Source organism: Odontesthes bonariensis, chromosome 14, assembly GCF_027942865.1.
Source record: "Odontesthes bonariensis isolate fOdoBon6 chromosome 14, fOdoBon6.hap1, whole genome shotgun sequence".
NCBI lineage: Eukaryota > Metazoa > Chordata > Actinopteri > Atheriniformes > Atherinopsidae > Odontesthes > Odontesthes bonariensis.
Window position 1 is genome coordinate 27847260 of NC_134519.1, and position 19449 is coordinate 27866708.

A 19449-nucleotide genomic window follows, 5' to 3' on the forward strand; every position below is an offset into this window, starting at 1 on the left:
TCCCTTGCGGTCGATTACTTTTTGGCACAACAGCTGGTGTAGTAATTGAAACATTTTCCTAATTTACGCGTTAGGTGGCGCTCCAGGATCTTTAAAACTCCACAAAAGAGGACTTCACACTCCATGGTTTATGGATCATCATAAACTTTTTGCTCGGTCTGTTGTTTACCTGTTGGGAACATGTTTAATCAGCTATTTTTTTGAGCCTCCAAGGTTACATGAAGTGTAATGTGTAAAATCTTTAAGTGTAATTAATCGAGACCAATGATTTGCAGCGTGTGACCTACAGTAATGACAGAAGAAAGTAAGCTTGAGAAGGTAGCGTCCTGTCAGCTACATGGGTTGAGCAATATAGTGCGGGGAGTTTGTGCTGCCTGCCTGAAAGAATCCATCACAGAAACAAACCGCCCCCTCCCATCCCGAGCGCCCCCGCTTCAGATGCAACTCAAAATACATAAAGCCTCCATGTTGCACAGGGACTGTAGGGCCAACAGATGTGAACCATTTCTTAAAACTGTATGCCTTCTTTAACGTTGGGCAATTTAGGTGTACTTGCTGTGTGTTTTTGGACGACAGCAACCCTCCGACGGGCTTCCAAGTGTTTTCAGCGTTGTTTCCTACACGGCCTCATATTTTGGATGATCGGAGCTTCAGAGCTAACTCGCTAACCAAAGTTGGTTAGCAATTCAACGTTGTTTTTTATATATATATATTTTTTAGACACGCGTTGTCGGTGTTGCCCACAAACACTTGTTTGTAGTAATGATATTTTTCGGAAAGCCATAGATGACAGCAATTCGCTGGACTCCATTCACCACCGTGCTAACTGGCTGGCTACCACCGCTGCCACAACACTTCGCCTCGGACGGTTTCCTCGCTTTGTGGGCAAGCTGGTCGCCCTCATCTTGAACTGTTAGCTTACAGTAGCTAGCAAACGAAGCAAGCGCGCTAGTACGAGCAACATTGTGGGAAACGAAACAGGAATAACCACCCGTCTCAATGGACCACATGTCCATAATAACCCAAGTTTCCAATCCTAAGGAGGAGGAAATAATATCCTTTAACCAAGAAAAAGGTAAGTGAAAAACTAACGACAGCGAACTAATGCTAGCGGGCTAACTACTTTTTAAAATTGACGTTAGCTTTTATTCGCGCTCGCTAGCTGTTACAGTAGATGGAGGCACTGGTTGCCAGTGTGAAATGGTCCTTATCGAAACGGGTATAATATATTTAACAAGTTTATTTAGAGGTGTGTTGTTCTGGGTAAGTTGGCGAATAAGTCTCGTTAATTCGCTGAGTGTTAAATATGAATAACATTGACGTGGTTATATTTACGACAAAATTGGGGTAAAATATTCTATATATTCAAACAACGGCTGACAGTTCATATCAAAATAAGATCAATGATGGCAAACCTTTGCTGAACATTTGCATTATGTACTTTTTGTGATTCATTTATTTAACTGGTTCAGCTCATCTGACAGATGATTCATGATATGAATAACAATTATAAATTTTCAGGTTTAGAGCATGGTCAGGAACTATGTGCTGTCAGTACTTTATGTAAATGTGAGTGGAACAACGTTCTCTTTCAGACACCTTGTCTTTGATTACCTCGTGATATGCACAGTGTTGGGTTTAAACTGATGCCAGTTTATGTCTTTGTTTGTTTCCCAAACTGTGAGGCCGTCTTATCGCCAGTTATTCTGTTGTGACTGACCTTTGTATAATTCCGTGAAATCTACGACCAGGTAGCTTAGTGCTTTCTCAGTTTTTAATCATCAGTTTTAGGAGAGCTCATTATGATGATTTAAGCGTTAACCTCTTCATTCTCCAATTCTACCCGACCATGATCTGCACTGGAGGTCGTATTTACTTCCATTGATTCTTATTCCTTGGGCTCTGTGACACTTTCCGGGTCGATCTGTCTGTGTGTTGTGGATCAGTATCTTCTGCCACCACCTTGCTTATAGGACCATTTGTAATGTGAGAACTTAAGTCTTTCAAACACAACAATGCGTTGTTCTCTGAGGGTGCAAACGTATCCCCCTGTCACTACTATAGAATCATTGTGACTCGCACATGTGTGGGTGTCCTCGGAGATGGTCATAATAGCCAAATGTGACACTGCAGGTGGGGGTTTATGAGGTGCCACCAGGGACATAAATCAGAATTAACTTCCATATACACATATGAAATTAAACTCTTCCACATACTATACTCAAAACCTTGCACAAACACTAGTGAAAAGCTCTCACATAAACTAGTGAAAACATTTACCTCTTATATAACCTACTCAAAAGCTCTCATACACACTACTGAAAAGCTTTCATATATACTAGTGAAAAGCTTTACCTTTCATATATACTAGTAAAAACCTCTCATACACACATGTCAAACCTCTCATACACACGTGTCAAACCTCTCGTACACACGTGTCAAACCTCTCGTACACACGTGTCAAACCTCTCGTACACACGTGTTAAACCTCTCGTACACACGTGTCAAACCTCTCGTACACACGTGTCAAACCTCTCGTACACACGTGTCAAACCTCTCATACACATATGTCATTACTCAACTTTATTTTGGCTTCAACGGAGACCCTGCAGCTGGCAAAGGCATGCTGCGCTGGCAGGACGGAAAAAGAGATGCTAAGCGGCTATCCACCGAGTCCGGAGCTAGAGTTGAAGTGATCGGTTGCTGCCCAAGCCTTGTAGCATTTGACAGGGTCCTGATCGTCTCCGTTGTAGCATTTGACAGGATCCTCCGTTGAAGCTAAAATACTCGCGCGCGCGCTCGATTTTCAAGTGTAGATAGCACGACCGTGCCTTTCCGAAGCGCAGATGGCGTGACCGCAGTCTGCTGAACACCTTACACAAGCAGTGGCATTACTCAACAATATTTTAGCTTCAACGGAGACAATCAGGACCCTGTCAAATGCTACAACGGAGACGATCAGGACCCTGTCAAATGCTACAACGGAGACGATCAGGACCCTGTCAAATGCTACAACGGAGACGATCAGGACCCTGTCAAATGCTACAACGGAGACGATCAGGACCCTGTCAAATGCTACAAGGCTTGGGCAGCAACCGATCACTTCAACTCCAGCTCCGGACTCGGTGGATAGCCGCTTAGCATCTCTTTTTCCGTCCTGCCAGCGCAGCATGCCTTTGCCAGCTGCAGGGTCTCCGTTGAAGCCAAAATAAAGTTGAGTAATGCCGCTGTTTGTGTGAGGTATTCAGCGGGTGGCTGAGCAATTGTCGATTATTTTATTTCATAAAATACCGGCAGGAGATTGCACGAAGCTAACCAGAATGACTTCTGTTTAAAACTACAACTCCCGGTTTAATAAAACACCTTCCTGTTTCACTGAAACGCCTTCCGTTTCAACTGAAATCCACAAATATTTGACATGTGTGTATGAGAGGTTTGACATATGTGTATGAGAGGTTTGACATATGTATATGAGAGGTTTGACATGTGTATGAGAGGTTTGACATGTGTATATGAGAGGTTTGACTTATGTATATGAGAGGTTTGACATATGTGTATGAGAGGTTTTCACTAGTATATATGAAAGCTTTTCAGTGGTGTGTATGAGAGCTTTTGAGTAGGTTATATAAGAGGTAAATGTTTTCACTAGTTTATGTGAGAGCTTTTCACTAGTGTTTGTGCAAGGTTTTGAGTATAGTATGTGGAAGAGTTTAATTTCATATGTGTATATGGAAGTTAATTCTGATTTATGTCCCTGGTGGCACCTCATAGGGGTTGGCCTAAATTATATCGCTATATGTTTGTAAGATATGCAGGTTCCTCAGCCTCAGAATAGCTTGACGTTATTGCACAACACATATTGTCATGACTGTGGCCGTTACAGTGACAGATATAAGAAATATATTGTTAACGGCTTTAAACTTTTTATTACCTCTATAAATGTTGGTATGCATCTGCACATCTATAAATGCACTATTAATCGAAAGGTTTACAGTTTAAATTCACGCATGCAGTGATACATTTGTAATTTGGTCTTGAGGTCAAGGTTTGTTGTGTGGGAGTTTATGTAGGTTAAAGACGCATCACAGGTCTTTAACACAAGCCAGGGCCAAGCATGAGGAAATGGTAATTTAAAATGTTTCATTTATAGACAAAAGGTCGGCTTTTAGAAGTGGATGCAATTTACTGCTCTGAGGGCATCAAGTTGGGTCTTGATTTGTTTACCAACTGAGGCGTTTGAATTGCCTTACACACACACAGTCGCACTGTGGGGATTCAGTTGTGCATTTAGCTGCTGGTTGAAAACAGCACCTTACTGTGTGTGTAAAGTGGAACATGGCTGAGTTACAGGACAAAGTATAACAGTGATGTTGGTGTTTGTTTCCTGCCTCTTTCATTTTTTCCTGAGAATGAGTCCTACGGCATTCTTCCCGTGGGGCAAAGTAAAATACTACCATCACTAAAGGAATTGTATGACTTTGTCCTGTCTCCCATGCTTTCTCCAGGTTTTGAATGAAGAAATATTTGAGTGCGAAGGGGCATAGTGATGTGCTGATTTAAAAAAACAAACAAAAAAAACAACATCTTGAACACCTGAAATGGGTAATTTGTTGCATTTATTTTAAATTTAATATATATAATTCAAGAAAATATTTTTCATTGACAGTGTAACACAACCTTTTCAGCTTTATTCCTTGGATGTTAGCCTATACAGAATCAGCCATTGTTTTTATTGCCCTTATCACATCGTAAATCTGTTTACATGTCGCCCATCCCACTAGCTGTCTTAGAGGTATTTTAAAGGTACTTCTATTGCTTGAAAAGGCTCCAAACAGTCTGGAAAAAACTTGACCACCTTTGCTCTTCATGTTCTTTGCTGGTCGTCTAATGACATGTGTCTGCCTTTCTCACTGGTTTGACTGCCAAGCAGCAGCATATATTTAGACTTACCCTGTTGGGCTGGGCACCACTGACCTTCAGTCCAAGTAAGACAGCTTGGGATACTTGTAAATATGACAATGATATATATATATATACACAATATAATATAAGCTATATATGAAGCCTGTGCCACCACAGGTACCATAGATTGAAGAAGTGGCTGCTGTCGAGAAGTACTATCAGTGCCTACAAAAGGCTGGTCTAAAAGACAGTCCAGAGGCACTAATCATGGCAGCTCAAGAACAGGCCCTGAGCACAAGAGCAAAAGAGGACGGGGTCCACCACACCAGACAGGTCCTTAGGTGCAAGTTGTGCTTCGAGGCCTTTCAGATAGTCCAGCACATAGTGGCAGGATTTAAGATGCAGGCCGATTATGGCATACAGTGAATGCCATAACCAAGCGGCAGATACAGTGTACAGGAACATCTGGGCTGAGAATGGGTTGGACTCCCATAGTCAAAGTGGGAGACACCTTCAAGGATGGTAGAGAATGATAGAGCTAAGATCCTGTGGGACAGCTAAGCAAATTGTTGTTGCGGTGGTCGACAAACTACAGAAGGCGGCAGTTATGATAGATGTCGTTAATCCAAGAGACATCAAGAGTAAGGTACACGAGAAGCACGAACAATACCAAGGACTGAAAGACAAAGTTAAAAAGATGTGGGAAGTGAAGGTAACATTGGTACCAGCAGTGTTTCCCACAGATGTGAAGGCAATGTGTGGTGGTGGTGGGCCGGGGGGGTTTAAAAAATTCTTCAAAATAATTCCTTCGTTAATAATTGGTCACACAGAACTTTATTGTATTAACCCATAAGAACCCAGACCCATTTCTACTTAAATTAAAATTCTAAATAGACCACATACAACCCATTTCAGAATTTTTTCCCAAAATACCACCCCCCACTGTCAGAGATCTGTAATGTGACATATATGTCACATTGGGACTTAAGAACCTGGATAATTTCTCCATCAAGGAAAATTATGGGGGACGTAAGGATGTGTGACACCTGTGTCACGGTGGGTGACACAGGTGCGGCTTATGTGCAGATTTTCACATCTTCATTGTAAACAAATTAATAACATAGCTAATTACACTGGTCGGACTGTTCAGCTGTTTCAGACTGATACCTCCGGTTCAGGCTGGTCCTCATCCTCAACACGCACTTCTCTCTTTCAATCGCGGAAAATATTTTTCAATACTCATCTGGATTGAAGCAGCAAACATTCAGTGTAAGAGTTTAAAAAACCTACTTTATTTGATTCACAGCTGCTAGTGTTTTGACCTCGACAACCCAACTACATTTTTTTTTTTTTTTTTACGGCAAACTTGCACTAGTTAACTTTATAAAGAAGGCGTAATCGCTTGTTTGCTATGGGTCGGGACGGGACGGGACAACATTGTATTCAAAATATAAAATATTTTTATAGGACTTTTTAATGTGTGATTTTATAAAGGTGCACGTGATACCAACCTTTCGTGAATTCTTTCGGTTGAGCTAATCTAACGCAACGCTGAAGCTAGCAAGCTTCCACGCTTCCAGGGAAGCACGGAGGGGAGGAGCTGTGTGTGTGAGTAGGCTATGCGAGAGAGACGGAGGGAGAGAGAGACGGAGGTAGAGCAGGGAAATGAAATGCAGCTTAACGAATACGAGTATTTTTTAAATAGCGTTAAAAAAAATAAAAACGAAACGCAATATGTGGCGGCTGGTGTTTAATCTGTGGCGCACCGCCACGAATTAGTCTATGTGTGGGAAACACTGGTACCAGTGATAATTAGAGCACTTTGGGCCGTGACCCACAGATTAAGGGGACACCGTCAGAGATCTCTGTCCAGAACAGCGAAGTTCTAAGAAACTTAACAGAACAAACCCTCAAGCTCTCAGGCCACTGATAGATCAGGTGATCAATATGGATGTCCCAATCAAGTTTTTCTGTCCCTAATACCAATTCAAGTCATTTAAAATCAATATGGGTCGATACAGTCTCAGTCCTGATACTTGAATTCTCTTACAGCACAACTGCAAACTAAACACCGTAAGTATATGTAAGTATATGACCGTGATTAAAATCTGTATCATTTATATACTTTACACCTCAGTGGCTTTACCATGCAGTAAGTAAACTTTTATTTGTTGCTGACTTAAGTTTTATATATATATATATATATATATATATATTTATATATATATATATATATGGTGCTTTATATAAGGCAGTTCTACAAAGTGGAGCATATCTGTGCAGCTGTTTTAAAACAACCGAATTAAAGCGCCTACAACATTTTAAAAACATCGATATTATTTTCCCTAGAAGATCGCCACAGTGTAACATTGCAGTTTATTGTGCTTTTTAAAGTAAAATTGGGATTTCTAAATTGGCCATTTCCCCCTGATTCAGCGTTACTGGTAAGCTGCCGTTATTTTACTCATGTGAGCAAAGTACTTGCTAAATGCACAGTACCAGTCAAAGGTTTGGACACGTAAGGAAAAGTGTGTCCACCCTTTCGACTGGTAATCTATATAAATTTATCTACAGCCAATAGAAATCTGCCATGATTTGCTAATTAGTCATGTGCTAATTAACTTGCATTGAATGCTTCTGTTGCCACTGATGTAAAACAACAGATTAGAATTGAAGTGCACTTATTGACCCACTACCAGTCAGTCCCGAAACAACTTGATTTGTGACCTAAACAATACCTGAGATTGGATCGGGACATCCCTATTAATTAATCAAAGTTTTGTTTAGTTACTTGTGTGTTACGACCCTCCATCTACCTTAGACAAATGATTTGTGAGAGGCTCAATCTACAGTGTGATTTGGTAGTTCTTGGATTTTTCTGAGGTTCTGTGCATGAATTACTGCTGTGGCCGCTTGTGGTGACAAGTCTCTGGAAGCTGAATGCTTCAGTGCCCCAGTTTTACCGTGCAGAGTTTTGATAGATTCCAGTTAAATGAATAGAAGCTGTGTCACTATTTGGGTTATTTTTAGGATTAAAAAACGAAGCTTAGAAAGGCCAATACGACTATTGTTCAGCATCTCTCTGTAAGCAAAGCACGAGCACCACACAGAATAACTTGTCAATGTCTTTAAGCGTGTTCCATAATTCTTGTACGAAGCCGCTCAATAATTGAGCGGCTAATAACAATCCGCTGAATGGTAATTAATGTGCATCAGTTTGAAGTTTCTCAGTCTAGTCTGCCTTTTAATGTTTTTTTCCTTGTTGTTGGACATGTGTCGTGCTTAATGTGTCTTGAAGGGAAGGAACTTGTGCCACTGATAAGAAATGCCCTAAATACCCAGCACGTGTTCACTTGATAGGCTGTAATAAATGTTTCTGGAAGCTAGTGACAGGAAATGACTGGAGAGTGCAGAGACGGTTTCATGCAGCTTAAGTATTGCTATACTGTCCATGTCTCGTGGTTTTCTGATCGCTATATATTGCACCAAATTCTAATTTTTGAAAAAAGAACGTGGAGAATAGCGGCAGCTTCTGTGGCCTCAACACAGAGTGAAAATGATTTGGCTGTTAAGTCTTTTCTCCAGTGCGTTCTAACCTATTTTCTGGCGACAGAGTTTCCTAATGACAAAGGTCTTGGAGCCTTTTTTTTTTTTTTTTTTTTAAACAGTCAAGAGTGCAAAGTATCACAGTATTAAGATTCCAAAAGACATGACATAATGCTATTTGCTCCTCAGTGGTCTTCAGTTCCAAAAGTATTCTGGTGGGATGAGCATGGGGGGCTAATGGGTGGAGTGGAATGCAGCCTTGTATAGGCTCTTTGGGTTTTAGGGCCTCCTGCTGCCTCCTTCTCTTCCTCTCTTGTGCATATCCAGGCTGCTTCAGTCACTCACCTGCCAGCTGAAACAGGGTGAGGGGGGTTAACTTAAGCAAGTTTTCAAAATGAAGGCTCCTGGCCAATCATGTAATTGGAATCACTATAGTGAAAAAAGGGGGAAGGTGCAGCTTCTAACTTGTCACTATTAATAAAAGCTGAGTGTCTGATTTTAGGCTGTACTTCGTAGTCCTGGAATGGGAGGCGATTTGCAATTGGAGCAGAGCATGCTCTGAACTGTCACGGTGCGTGAGTGATGAAGTCACCCGGCCAGCAAAGTTATTTTCTGATCACTGGTTCTGCCAGGGATAGTCAACAAAACAAAGTCTAATGCCATTTAATCACACTGTCAAGGCTAATGTTATTGAGTGAAACTCACACCACTGTGGTCACTTTGATGACCGCTCAAAAGTTCTTCAAGCAGAGGGTGTACTGTGACACGTTGATAAGCGTAAATGCTCTACAGCTTCGGCCCGCTTCACCTGTATTATCCATTGTTGATGTGGATATCCACCTATTCCCCCTCAACTCCTCTTACCTGCTGTTGTTCTTTTGACAGCATCCCAGTCAAACAGCAGCCTGAAGAAGCAGAGGAGCCGGAGCATATTTAGCACATTTTTCTGCTGCTTTCGCAACTACAATGTGGAGCCACCAGCCTCTAACACCAACACCAGCCCCCTGCCTCCCACCATTGAGGAGAACGGATCACCTCCCAAGGTGAGCTGCTGCTCCACTCAACATGCTAATTGTCCTATTTTATGGACTCCAAACAAAGGTTTTAATCTGCAAGTGTATTTTCCTTGTTGGAAACAGTACGTTTGTGTGAATATTATCTTCTTTTTGTTGTTGATGAACCCTGAATTTATTTATTTTTAAATTTATTTATTTGTGTGTGTGTTTTTCTTACCCTTCACCCTGTTTTTGTACCCCGTCCGTCAATCTTTCTTGTGTTGTAGTGTGACCAGGTCGAGGTCATCCCTGTCCCTAGTGTATGTATAGTGTTCATTTCTTTTCCTTTGCATGCCAGGCTGAGTGGGCTGGTGGTGCTGGCACATCCTCTCAGTGTGGGTTCCAGTGATCCTAGGAGAGCTTTGGCTCCGCTCCTTTTATTTTAATGCGGTTCATTTTCAGCCGATCGGAGCCCTCGCTGTTTGGAACGTGTATGTGCGCTTAATGGTTGGAAATGTCTCACTGCTTCACCTGCACGATTGACACTTTGGGCGTTGTATACTTTTGAAAATACTGCCACACAAACTGTTAAACATTTTAAGTACAAAAACTTTTTCGTGAATAGCCAGGAGCTTCCATGCAGGTAGTAAATCCCTTCATTGTGCTACTTATCCACGTAGTTAAATCATGTTGAGTGAGAATTGAACTCTACACCAGCTCCTCGTCTTTAGGTTTGCATCCTCAGCTAAGGTGAAACTAATTGATCCCGGCACTCAAAGATGGACTTAGATGTGATCTGGTTACCTGTGGCCTTGCCAATCAGTGACTGTATGTAGCTCAACTCTTTGATTCATCTGCTCTAATCCAGCTGTGTTCCTGCACTGAGGCACATTTCTCATTTTATTTTATCCCGTCATGTTCACTCATACATTTTGGGGCTACTAGCATTTTCAAGCTTATAAACTAATGTTTGCATGGCTCTCTGTCTGTAAGAATAAAGTTTTATCTTATTCCCACAACAGTGACAAAAGATTTTCTGGCTTTACAGTCACGTGCATAAGTATTTGGACAGTCTTACACTTTATTTTGATCCAAAACACCTGGAAAAAAATGATCCGACTTTCAACTCGAATTCAAGAGGTTTAACAAAAATATATTGCATCAACTATTTAAAAAAAAATAAAAAATTTCCCTCCTCACGCTCAATGCTCAGAAGTAATTGGACAAAATACAGTAATTATGGAGTATTTTGTTCAACAGGATGCCAAAGGCCTCGAGTCAGTTTAAGAACATTCCATCTGTTTGCCTTTTGTAGCTCTGGGGTTGCCTCATTTTTTAATATTTTTTTTAATCATCTTTCTGTTCAGTGGAATGGGGTTCCATCACTTTTGCAGGAAGTGTGGCTCTATATACCTCAGACATCATCCTACGACTTTTGTCCTCAGTCACATTGTATTTAAACACTGCTGACAGAGTTCCTTCAACAGTCAGTCCTGCGCCACAACACCTGCTTTCGATCATTATCCTGACTGTTCCCTTGTCACACGCTTCTCTTCCCATCATTCTACTACTAAGTGTTTATTTCCTCTGTCAAACGGATCTTGTTCCCATCCCTGTAAGTGTCACCAGCGATCGAACTTATTTAGCTCAATCTTTCTGTGAAATGTTAAGTTTGCTTCAGCAACATTTGTTGTTGTATCTAAACACAGCTAATGAGACGCCTGCGTCCTCTACAGTTCTCCTGACTCAGCTCGAGGTCGTGAAGGGATGTTTCTTGCCATAGTTTTCTCTCTCTCTCTCGCTCTCTCTCTCTCTCTCTCTCTTTCTCTCTCTCTTTCTCTTTCTCTTTTTCTCTCTTTCTTTTTTTTTTTTCTCTCTTTCTTTTTTTTCTTCTTCCTGTGATTCACTTTAGTTGTCCTCCATGGTCTTCCAGGTCTTTTACGTTGTTGGGCCCTATGTGTGCATTTCCCCTTTTTAGGAATGTTCCAGGTTGATGAAAGAGTTGGCAGAGACAGACGAGCTGCCAAATCATCAGTTTGTTTGATCTATTTCAAATTTACCTCTAAGATTTAACTCCAGGCCTTTTAGCACCTGGATTTATGAATTAACAGGGAAGTTGACTTACTTGTCGGTCAATTGTCCAAATACTTTTAAATCTGTAAAAAACAAATAAAAAGAGGCGCTTTGTAAAAAGAGTGAAAGATTGGATCACAGCTCGAATCCTTTCCTTTCAACTCCAGAATTCTTTGAACTGTCCAAATTGTCATGAACCTGACTGTAAAACGTCACGTGTACTTCTGGCATTGTTTTGCTGTGGCTGGGTAATGTCCATGATGAGGGATTCTGCTGCTGTTCAATTTCAAGCTTTTGCCCAATTAACTAATCCTTGTAGGCTTTTGCTTGATCTCAGATTGATTGTTGTCGATTTAAAAATTGCACCTTCGTAACATGTTTTTTTTTTTCTAGTATTTCTCAGTCTCCCTCTGTTTAACTGACATGTATGTGCCTCATCCTCCCCACAGCCACCAGCCAAATACCTCTTACCAGAGATGAAAATTTCTGACTATGGTAAAAAGTGTGTGGTGATTGATTTGGATGAAACACTCGTGCACAGCTCATTTAAGGTAAGAAGAAGCTAAAACATTAGCGAGCTTGCTCGTACATCTCCTTTTTTAGCAATATATTGAAAGCTTTGCCAAATCAGTTTGTAACTACAAATGACTCAACTTTCAACATCCAGTTGAATTAAAAAAACAAATACGTCTTTTTTTTTTTTTTTTCTTTTTTTTTTTTTACATCTTTGTAAACCATAGCTACCATTATCTATGCTGGCCTTGCAGTGGGAGAAGTCTACATATTGTGGAATTACCTTTTGTCTTTATATTCAAAGCTCAGCCAATAATATGCTGGAAGTCTAAGCTTTGTTGGATCACTTTGTAAACGGTAATGAGAGGAGCAGGTGATGGAGGATGCACTGTACTTGGAACATGGACAATGTTACAGTTGTGATTGTGCCTTTTATGAGTGCAGGAAAGGAGAAAGGTTGTATGCTGCTGGTGGTATCCAACTGCAGCCAAATACTGTCTGTTCTTTAGCTTAAATAATTCTCATCAAAATGTTTTCTTAAGTGCAGTATTTGTGAAGTTTAGATGACTTTATTCTGCTCTTGTTTATGATCGTCTTCATTACATTTATTTATTTATAACCTCTACTTGTTCGTCCTCGACTGAAGACACCTGTCTCATTGTTTGTGTTGTTTGATGACTGCACAGGTTGCAGAAAGAGGGCACAAGGATAGGGGTTACTTTGGCAACGAAAGTTTTCTTTCTTTCTTGGAGAGACAGTCTCTTAGTGTATTTTTTTTTTCTAAATGCTAGTAGGACCTCTGCTTGTCAGTTAAGATATTACACCTACAAATAGAATGACGCCACTAAGTTTGTGTGTTGTTTTCTTCTCACAGCCCATCAGCAATGCTGATTTCATTGTACCAGTGGAGATTGATGGCACTGTTCATCAGGTACTGTACATGCACAATGAGACATTCATTTTTTCTTATTTTGAATTTGAATAAAGCGGACCTGTTTTAGTAGGTGGGGAGTCTTCTTCTTGTGTGAACACACTGGATGAGATGAATTTAAGGGAAAATACTGTACTCTATCAATCCCAGTGGGAAATCATAATATTTTAGTAGGTTGAGTTTGTCTTCTCCATCATAGCTGCTGTTGCGTATTTACAGTTATTGCTGCTGGCACGAATGACCTCCATGTACTGTTCTGTGTTGCAGTGGAGCTGAAGACGCCTCTGACTTGAACATACTTTGTTGTTTCATCACTGTGTTGTGTAGAGGAATGCAGCTGAAAGCCTTCTTCTGCGCACGGTCCGCTCCGGGGGCTCCAGAGCAGCCCCCGGAGCGGACCTGGCCTTCTTTATCATTTTAAGTTTCTTGCAAGTCATCGGCTCAAATGTTGCTGCCCCAACAGATATGATTGAATTCTCCACCACAGACCTATAAAAGTAGCCTGTGGTCCTCCACCACCCCCACCTTTTTCTCCTAGGATGGAAATGAAGGTTGGCGCGTTCCTGGTCCGAAGCGAAGTGACTGGCTGTTATCCCGTTCAAGTAATCCAGGATAGGCTGTGTGTATCCCGGTTGGCCTATTCGTGATTACTTGCACTTGGTGGCAGCTACTGGGCGAAGACTGAGAGACTTGGAGGGATAATGATGTGTTTATTTTTTGTGGCAGAATGATTGTAATATCAGTAAGTTATTGTTGCTTAAGTGTGTGTGTTTATGAAAACTAAGATCTGTGCTGTCTTTCAGGTGTATGTGCTGAAAAGACCACACGTTGATGAGTTCCTTCAAAAGATGGGAGAGTTATTTGAATGTGTGCTCTTCACAGCCAGTCTTGCCAAGGTGTGTAAAGATGTGGTTGTGCTTCCTGTTCTCACCTGTAATGGTTACCAACTAGTCTCCGCACATCTATTCATGGGGGCATGTTTCTTTTATATCTTTTATATCTTTGCCAGTAATACATGGGTAAGTTTTATAGAAATAGTTATGTAACGTGACTAATGCTTCTGCAGTAGACAGTGTTTCTATTGCTGGGTAAAAAGTCAGGAGTCAGCTGTGCTTCTAGTCTAGAATGTCCGTACACATCGATCCTCGTTAGTTAAAACCTTTCTGAGAGATGCCAAACTTTGCTTCCTGCAAGAATAATTGCATAGCATTTATTTTTTTCCAAGTCTTCTGTTTCTTGCTTAAAATTCTGATCTGAAAAGTGTGTCTTTAGTTAATTATATCCTCACAAAATGCTAAATGCAGATCGCTTCATGCTATGCCTTCAGGAAATGTTCAACGCTTGTGTTTGTAGCCGTGTGACCTCTTGCCGTGCATGTTTGACCCGAACAGTATGCAGACCCCGTGGCAGACCTGCTGGACCAGTGGGGCGTTTTCCGAGCGCGGCTCTTCAGAGAATCCTGCGTCTTTCACAGAGGAAACTATGTTAAAGACCTCAGCCGGCTGGGGCGAGAGCTCAGCAACGTTATTATCGTTGACAATTCACCTGCCTCTTACATTTTCCATCCAGAAAATGCAGTAAGTTGACCCCCTAACTGATGTTTTCATATGATTTTCTCAAGTAATATTGTACATACTGTATATTAGAGGTTACATTATAAATATGTAGAATAACACTTTTTAGTTGTTTTTAAGTATTTTTAGGCCTTAGGTTTGCCTTTAGCACTTTTGCTTGTAGCATACAGGAGTAAAAAAAATGATATATAGGAGCATCATTTCAACAATCTGTGCAAAACGTTCATGTTTTCTCTCATTAAATTACTGATAAATGATTTACTGATGGATTAAAGTATGACGGACACCAACTAAACTCTATTGATAGTTATCGCTTTCTTTACATTAAAACAAGTTTGGGATTACTGGAAATGTTCTGGTTTATACCAAAGCCACCAAAATTCATTAATAATGCGGTAAAGATGATTATCAGCAAACCGATTTTTCACTACTTCTTTTCCTCCCTAATCAGCCACATGAACAGTGTAAGATGTTCAGGAGACTGTACGGATAGTTTGATCACACGAGCACATCGCAGTGGCTTTCTGCTGGAGATGTGCCGGAAATGCAAGCCTGGGGGGGGCGCGTATGAGGAAACAGCTGTCTGCAGCGCGCTGTGGAAATCAGTGTTTTCTTTTCAAGTTGGGAATAGAAGATGAGGGTTTGTACCCACAATAACAGGGAGCGAGCAGAGAGCAGCATACAGGGCAGCAGTAAGGAGGAACTCTCAACAGCACACACACACACACACGCACACACACACACACACACACGCGCACACACACACACACACAGACCTGCACAGCTCATCCTGAACTGTCCCCACTGGTTGTTACAGTGACGCAGAATCTCGCCTTAACTCCATGTTTTCTCTCACATGCCGGCACTGACAACGGGACTTAAACACACAGCGATTCTCTTCCCCTCCTGATGATCAACATAAATAATAACAAAAGGGGGAAAATATTTTCACATTACAGTGATGCTTCCAGAAAACGCTGATGTAACTGTCCTGAGCTCCTCCCTCTCTTAAACTTTAATTTAGCAACCTCCTGAAAAACAACTCCTACTTTATGGATGAAGTGTTTCTTTATTCATTTAAAACAAAACGAGTCACGAGCAGATTTCCTGACTGTCATTTCAACTCTCACACACACACACACGACTCTGGCTTTTAAGTTTAAATCATACAAATACAAATATCCTATGTCTATAAAAAGGCAGGCATTTTTGAATGCATAGAATTCAACAGTAAATGATATGCAAAGACTTAATGAAGTAATGGACCATGAGACAGACATCTGACTGACCCCTTGCTCACATTAATATTTAATCTGTGCTTCCAGTTACCTGTATTCAGTCCTTTGTAGTGACTGTTGTCGGCGTAAATAAAAGCTTAACAACAGGTGGTTTACTAATCTCTGCAGGTCCCGGTTCAGTCCTGGTTTGACGATTTGAATGACACGGAGCTCCTGGACCTGCTGCCTTTCTTCGAGGGACTCAGCAAAGAAGAAGAGGTTTATGGAGTCCTTCAGAATCTCAGAAGCAGGTAGCAGGACAGGCCGCAGCACTGCCTGTGCTCTCCAGTCGCCTCTCTGTCGATCTCTGTCCCTTTCTACAGCCACATCTCTCTGACTCAGGCAGATCCTCCCACAGGCGCCCTCTCGCGTCTGACACCAAGGGACGACTAAGGAGTCTCACTGTGGAAAGCTTCGTGCGGCCGCGTCTCTGCCCTCTCCTCCTGGCGACTGGCTGCCTTCTGAGTGCCATCAGAAAAACAAAAAACAAACACTTCTTATCCCAGGACCACTGTGTCTCACAGAAAAACCACACCAGAAAGTGTACAGAGCATCCGTAGTTGATGGTATTGGGGACAAAATGCTAAGAGGAACGAACTCTGGTCTTTATTTTCAAATCGGCAAACGTTTACGATTCGGTGAAGTGCTCATTTTAAAACCTAAAGGAAAAAAACAAACAAACAAACAAAAAACATCACTTTCCGTCTGAGGCTTCTTTTGTGGTACCACAGAAAAGTCTGGAATAGATTTTGTCCTCATATTGTTGCTATGCAGGCAGTTTCTGGTAGTAGAAAGGACTGTGACTCTTTTCTTACTGAATGAAGTGCCTTGTGTGAGTGTCGTTTATATGGTGGAATTATTTTGTACATGGTATATTTCCAGAGTACTTCAGTCTTTTCACCCACAATATGCTTTAAAATGGACACGAGTATCTTTATATGAAAGTTTTACTTCACTATTTTCTGGATCATGGATCACGCTGAGCAGTTGTCTCATACCATTCTTCTTTCTTTTCTTTTTCTGTATGCTTGTGCCATTATATAGGTGTGACTTTCTTTCTGCTTTCATTATATGTAAAATATAGCTTTTTTTTTTTTTTCCAAGCTTAAGAGCTCAAGCTCAGCCTGCAGGTACCCGTAGTTCTTTGTGTTTGCTCTGATAGCTCAGATAAAAACTGTGCCATTTATTCTGTCTCTGTCACATTACTTCCCTTATCTCCTTTTATTATTTGCCAAATAAGGAAATTATTTTTTTAACAGGCTTCGTCTCTTTACCAGGGTTTGAGCTAAAGCTGTTTAACTATTAGTAAGTATAGCATTCTAGCTTTCTTTCTCAATGTGGAACGTGCGTCCGTTTGTTTTTGTTTGGAGCTCTGCGTCTGTCACGCTCACCAGATGGCTGGCATTTAGCCTCTTCTCTCTCTTTTTGGCACACTAAGGGTTGTAACTTCACCCTTAAGGGGGTTGATCTTTCTCCAAAGTGGTGCACGTTTGCAAAGGTGTCCCTTTTTTTTTTTTTTTAAGCTGTTTCAAATGGTCTGGGAGCTTACAGCTAATTGGTCGAGTGCCATGGTGTTTTTTAATTTTTTTTTTATGACATGGTTGTATTTAGGGAATAGAGTTAAGTGTCATAAAATCGCACCATGCTCCTTATTTACATGTGGACAAGGCCTGGACTTATCCAGCCATGGTGGAAAACTAGTGAAGACCATATTTGATGTTTATCTTCCCAGACTTCTTTCTTGCTTTTGTTTCTCTTCTTCACCTCAGTGCCTACATTTTGAGAGGAGCCCAGCAAAACCGAATGCTGCAACATTGGCTACCGTGGCAATAAGCCTTTTTCAAGCTTCTCGTGTTTCCACCCCAGCAGTCTGATCCAGATGTCTAAGAGCACTTGACAAAGCTTGCTAGTAGAGTTTTGTTCAAAGTAAGACTGGTTGAGGCCCCGCTGTTCAACATGCATTTATCTTCCGATCTCTTTCGAAGTTAGAAAGTGCTGGAACAACTTGAATGTTGCTTGGTTGAGTTCACTGACGGCAGCCAAACAAGTCGACTGCATTGCCATAGTTACCAGCTGTTGCTGTTGAAGAGCGCGGAGAGGATGCCTTCCGAGCCTATAAATGGGTCCTCAGTCCTGGCCTGTCCAGACAGCCCTCCAAACGTAAGGGTCCAGCTTGATGAAACACTCCGGGGGGGGCACCGACAAAGGACTGTGAAGAACCTCGTCATGGCACTGATGCCTTACTGCCCGTGGAGACACAAAGCACTGTTTCCTTTTAACTCCGAGCTAACATTTACAGGCATGCCATCGTCTCTTTGTTTTCTTAATGGAGTGTGAAAACGGCTCGGCCACATATGTAGATCATCTGTGGTTAACGCCGCATGCCCTCAGCAAACTATCGTTGCTTTGTTTTAGTCATAGTGTTCTAAAACTACACTACTTCACCATTTTCTCTTGATTTTTCTTTGTTGTTGGTTTAAAGGCTGCTGCTCCATCGGTCAGATGAAAGTATCGGAACATCTTTGGGTCTTCAGCAGAAGCGTGTTTGTGTTGGCAGGGAGTGTTCAGCTCGGGATGGTTTCAGTGCAATGTCCTTTAATACGAAGCATCCGGTCGACTCTCAATGATTACCTTTCTCTGAAAATGTTGTTTGTATCATCGTGATATTTTTCTACCTACATCTTGTCAGTATTTGGTTTGAAAGTCTGTATATTACCCATTTTATGTAGTTTTCTGTTCTTTTCTCTCAGATCTGTTTTGCCCCCTCTTACCTTTTTTTTTTTTTGTAAGAACTCTGTCAGGTCTCGGGTTTCCAATCAGGGGACGAGTGTGTGTTTGTGTTCTGCTTCCTTTCAGTTTTTCATTGTATCACCTCACTCATAATCACACATTGAGCATTTTGTATTAGGTTAACACCAAAGTTCTAAAACACTTAAGTTTAAGTCACTGTGCTGTTTGGGTCAGGTTCTTCACTTTTTGTCTTTTTTTCCAAGTGTCAGTTTTTGTTATGTGTTGGCAGAGCTTTGTCATCCTGAGCATCAGTTTTTCTTTCTTTCCTTAATAAAGGCGTCATTGAAACTATTTAGTCATGTCTTGTTTTTTCGGTACATTATTTGAGGCCAAAGATCATCACTTCAGACGGGTGGTTGAGGTTTCTGTCTCTCTACTTGATGTCGTGTGTTCAGTCCAAAAGTCATGAGACTCAATCATATTTTGTTAAGGATATTTTACATTCAGATGGATTTATTTTTGCCCTTAAATTCCCTCCACGTGTCACAATAAAGCACATTTTCTCATGGAATGTTGCTTGTCTTTTACTTTCGTCTCTGTTCAGCATAAGTGGGTTAGTGGTGGTGAGCAGCCAGTTTTTTTTAATTTTTTTTTTTATCTAACAGCTATTGGGTGTTCGTTCAAAGCAAATATCTTTTTTTTTTTTTTCATTTTACATGTAGTGTTGAGTAACATAACAAACTGGTGCCATGTAAGCACAATGTATGATAATGACCATTTGTCCTGTGGAAAAGTCTGCCTCAGTGTTACTGTGAGCTCAACTAAAACTGCCTGATTTTCAGAAATTCATGACACACCCTCAATGTTTTTCCAAAATTTTTGCATATTTTGTAGTTTAATGAACTGGG

At 41.1% G+C, this 19449-nt stretch overlaps 1 protein-coding gene across 2 annotated transcripts; it reads left to right on the forward strand.

Annotated features, from left to right (window-relative positions):
• The first annotated feature begins 426 nt into the window (after window positions 1-426).
• LOC142399272 (CTD small phosphatase-like protein) lies at window positions 427-18889 on the forward strand. Of its 2 annotated transcripts, XM_075483853.1 has the most exons (8): window positions 427-1075; window positions 9334-9491; window positions 9731-9763; window positions 11966-12067; window positions 12904-12960; window positions 13764-13856; window positions 14352-14537; window positions 15941-18889. In XM_075483853.1, exons 1-8 carry the CDS (start codon window positions 1000-1002, stop codon window positions 16064-16066), a joined length of 831 nt encoding a protein of 276 aa, XP_075339968.1. In that variant the 5' UTR covers window positions 427-999; the 3' UTR covers window positions 16067-18889. The 2 variants fall into 2 exon arrangements, with proteins under 2 accessions (XP_075339968.1, XP_075339969.1); XM_075483854.1 differs by lacking the exon at window positions 9731-9763.
• Window positions 18890-19449: the final 560 nt, after the last annotated feature.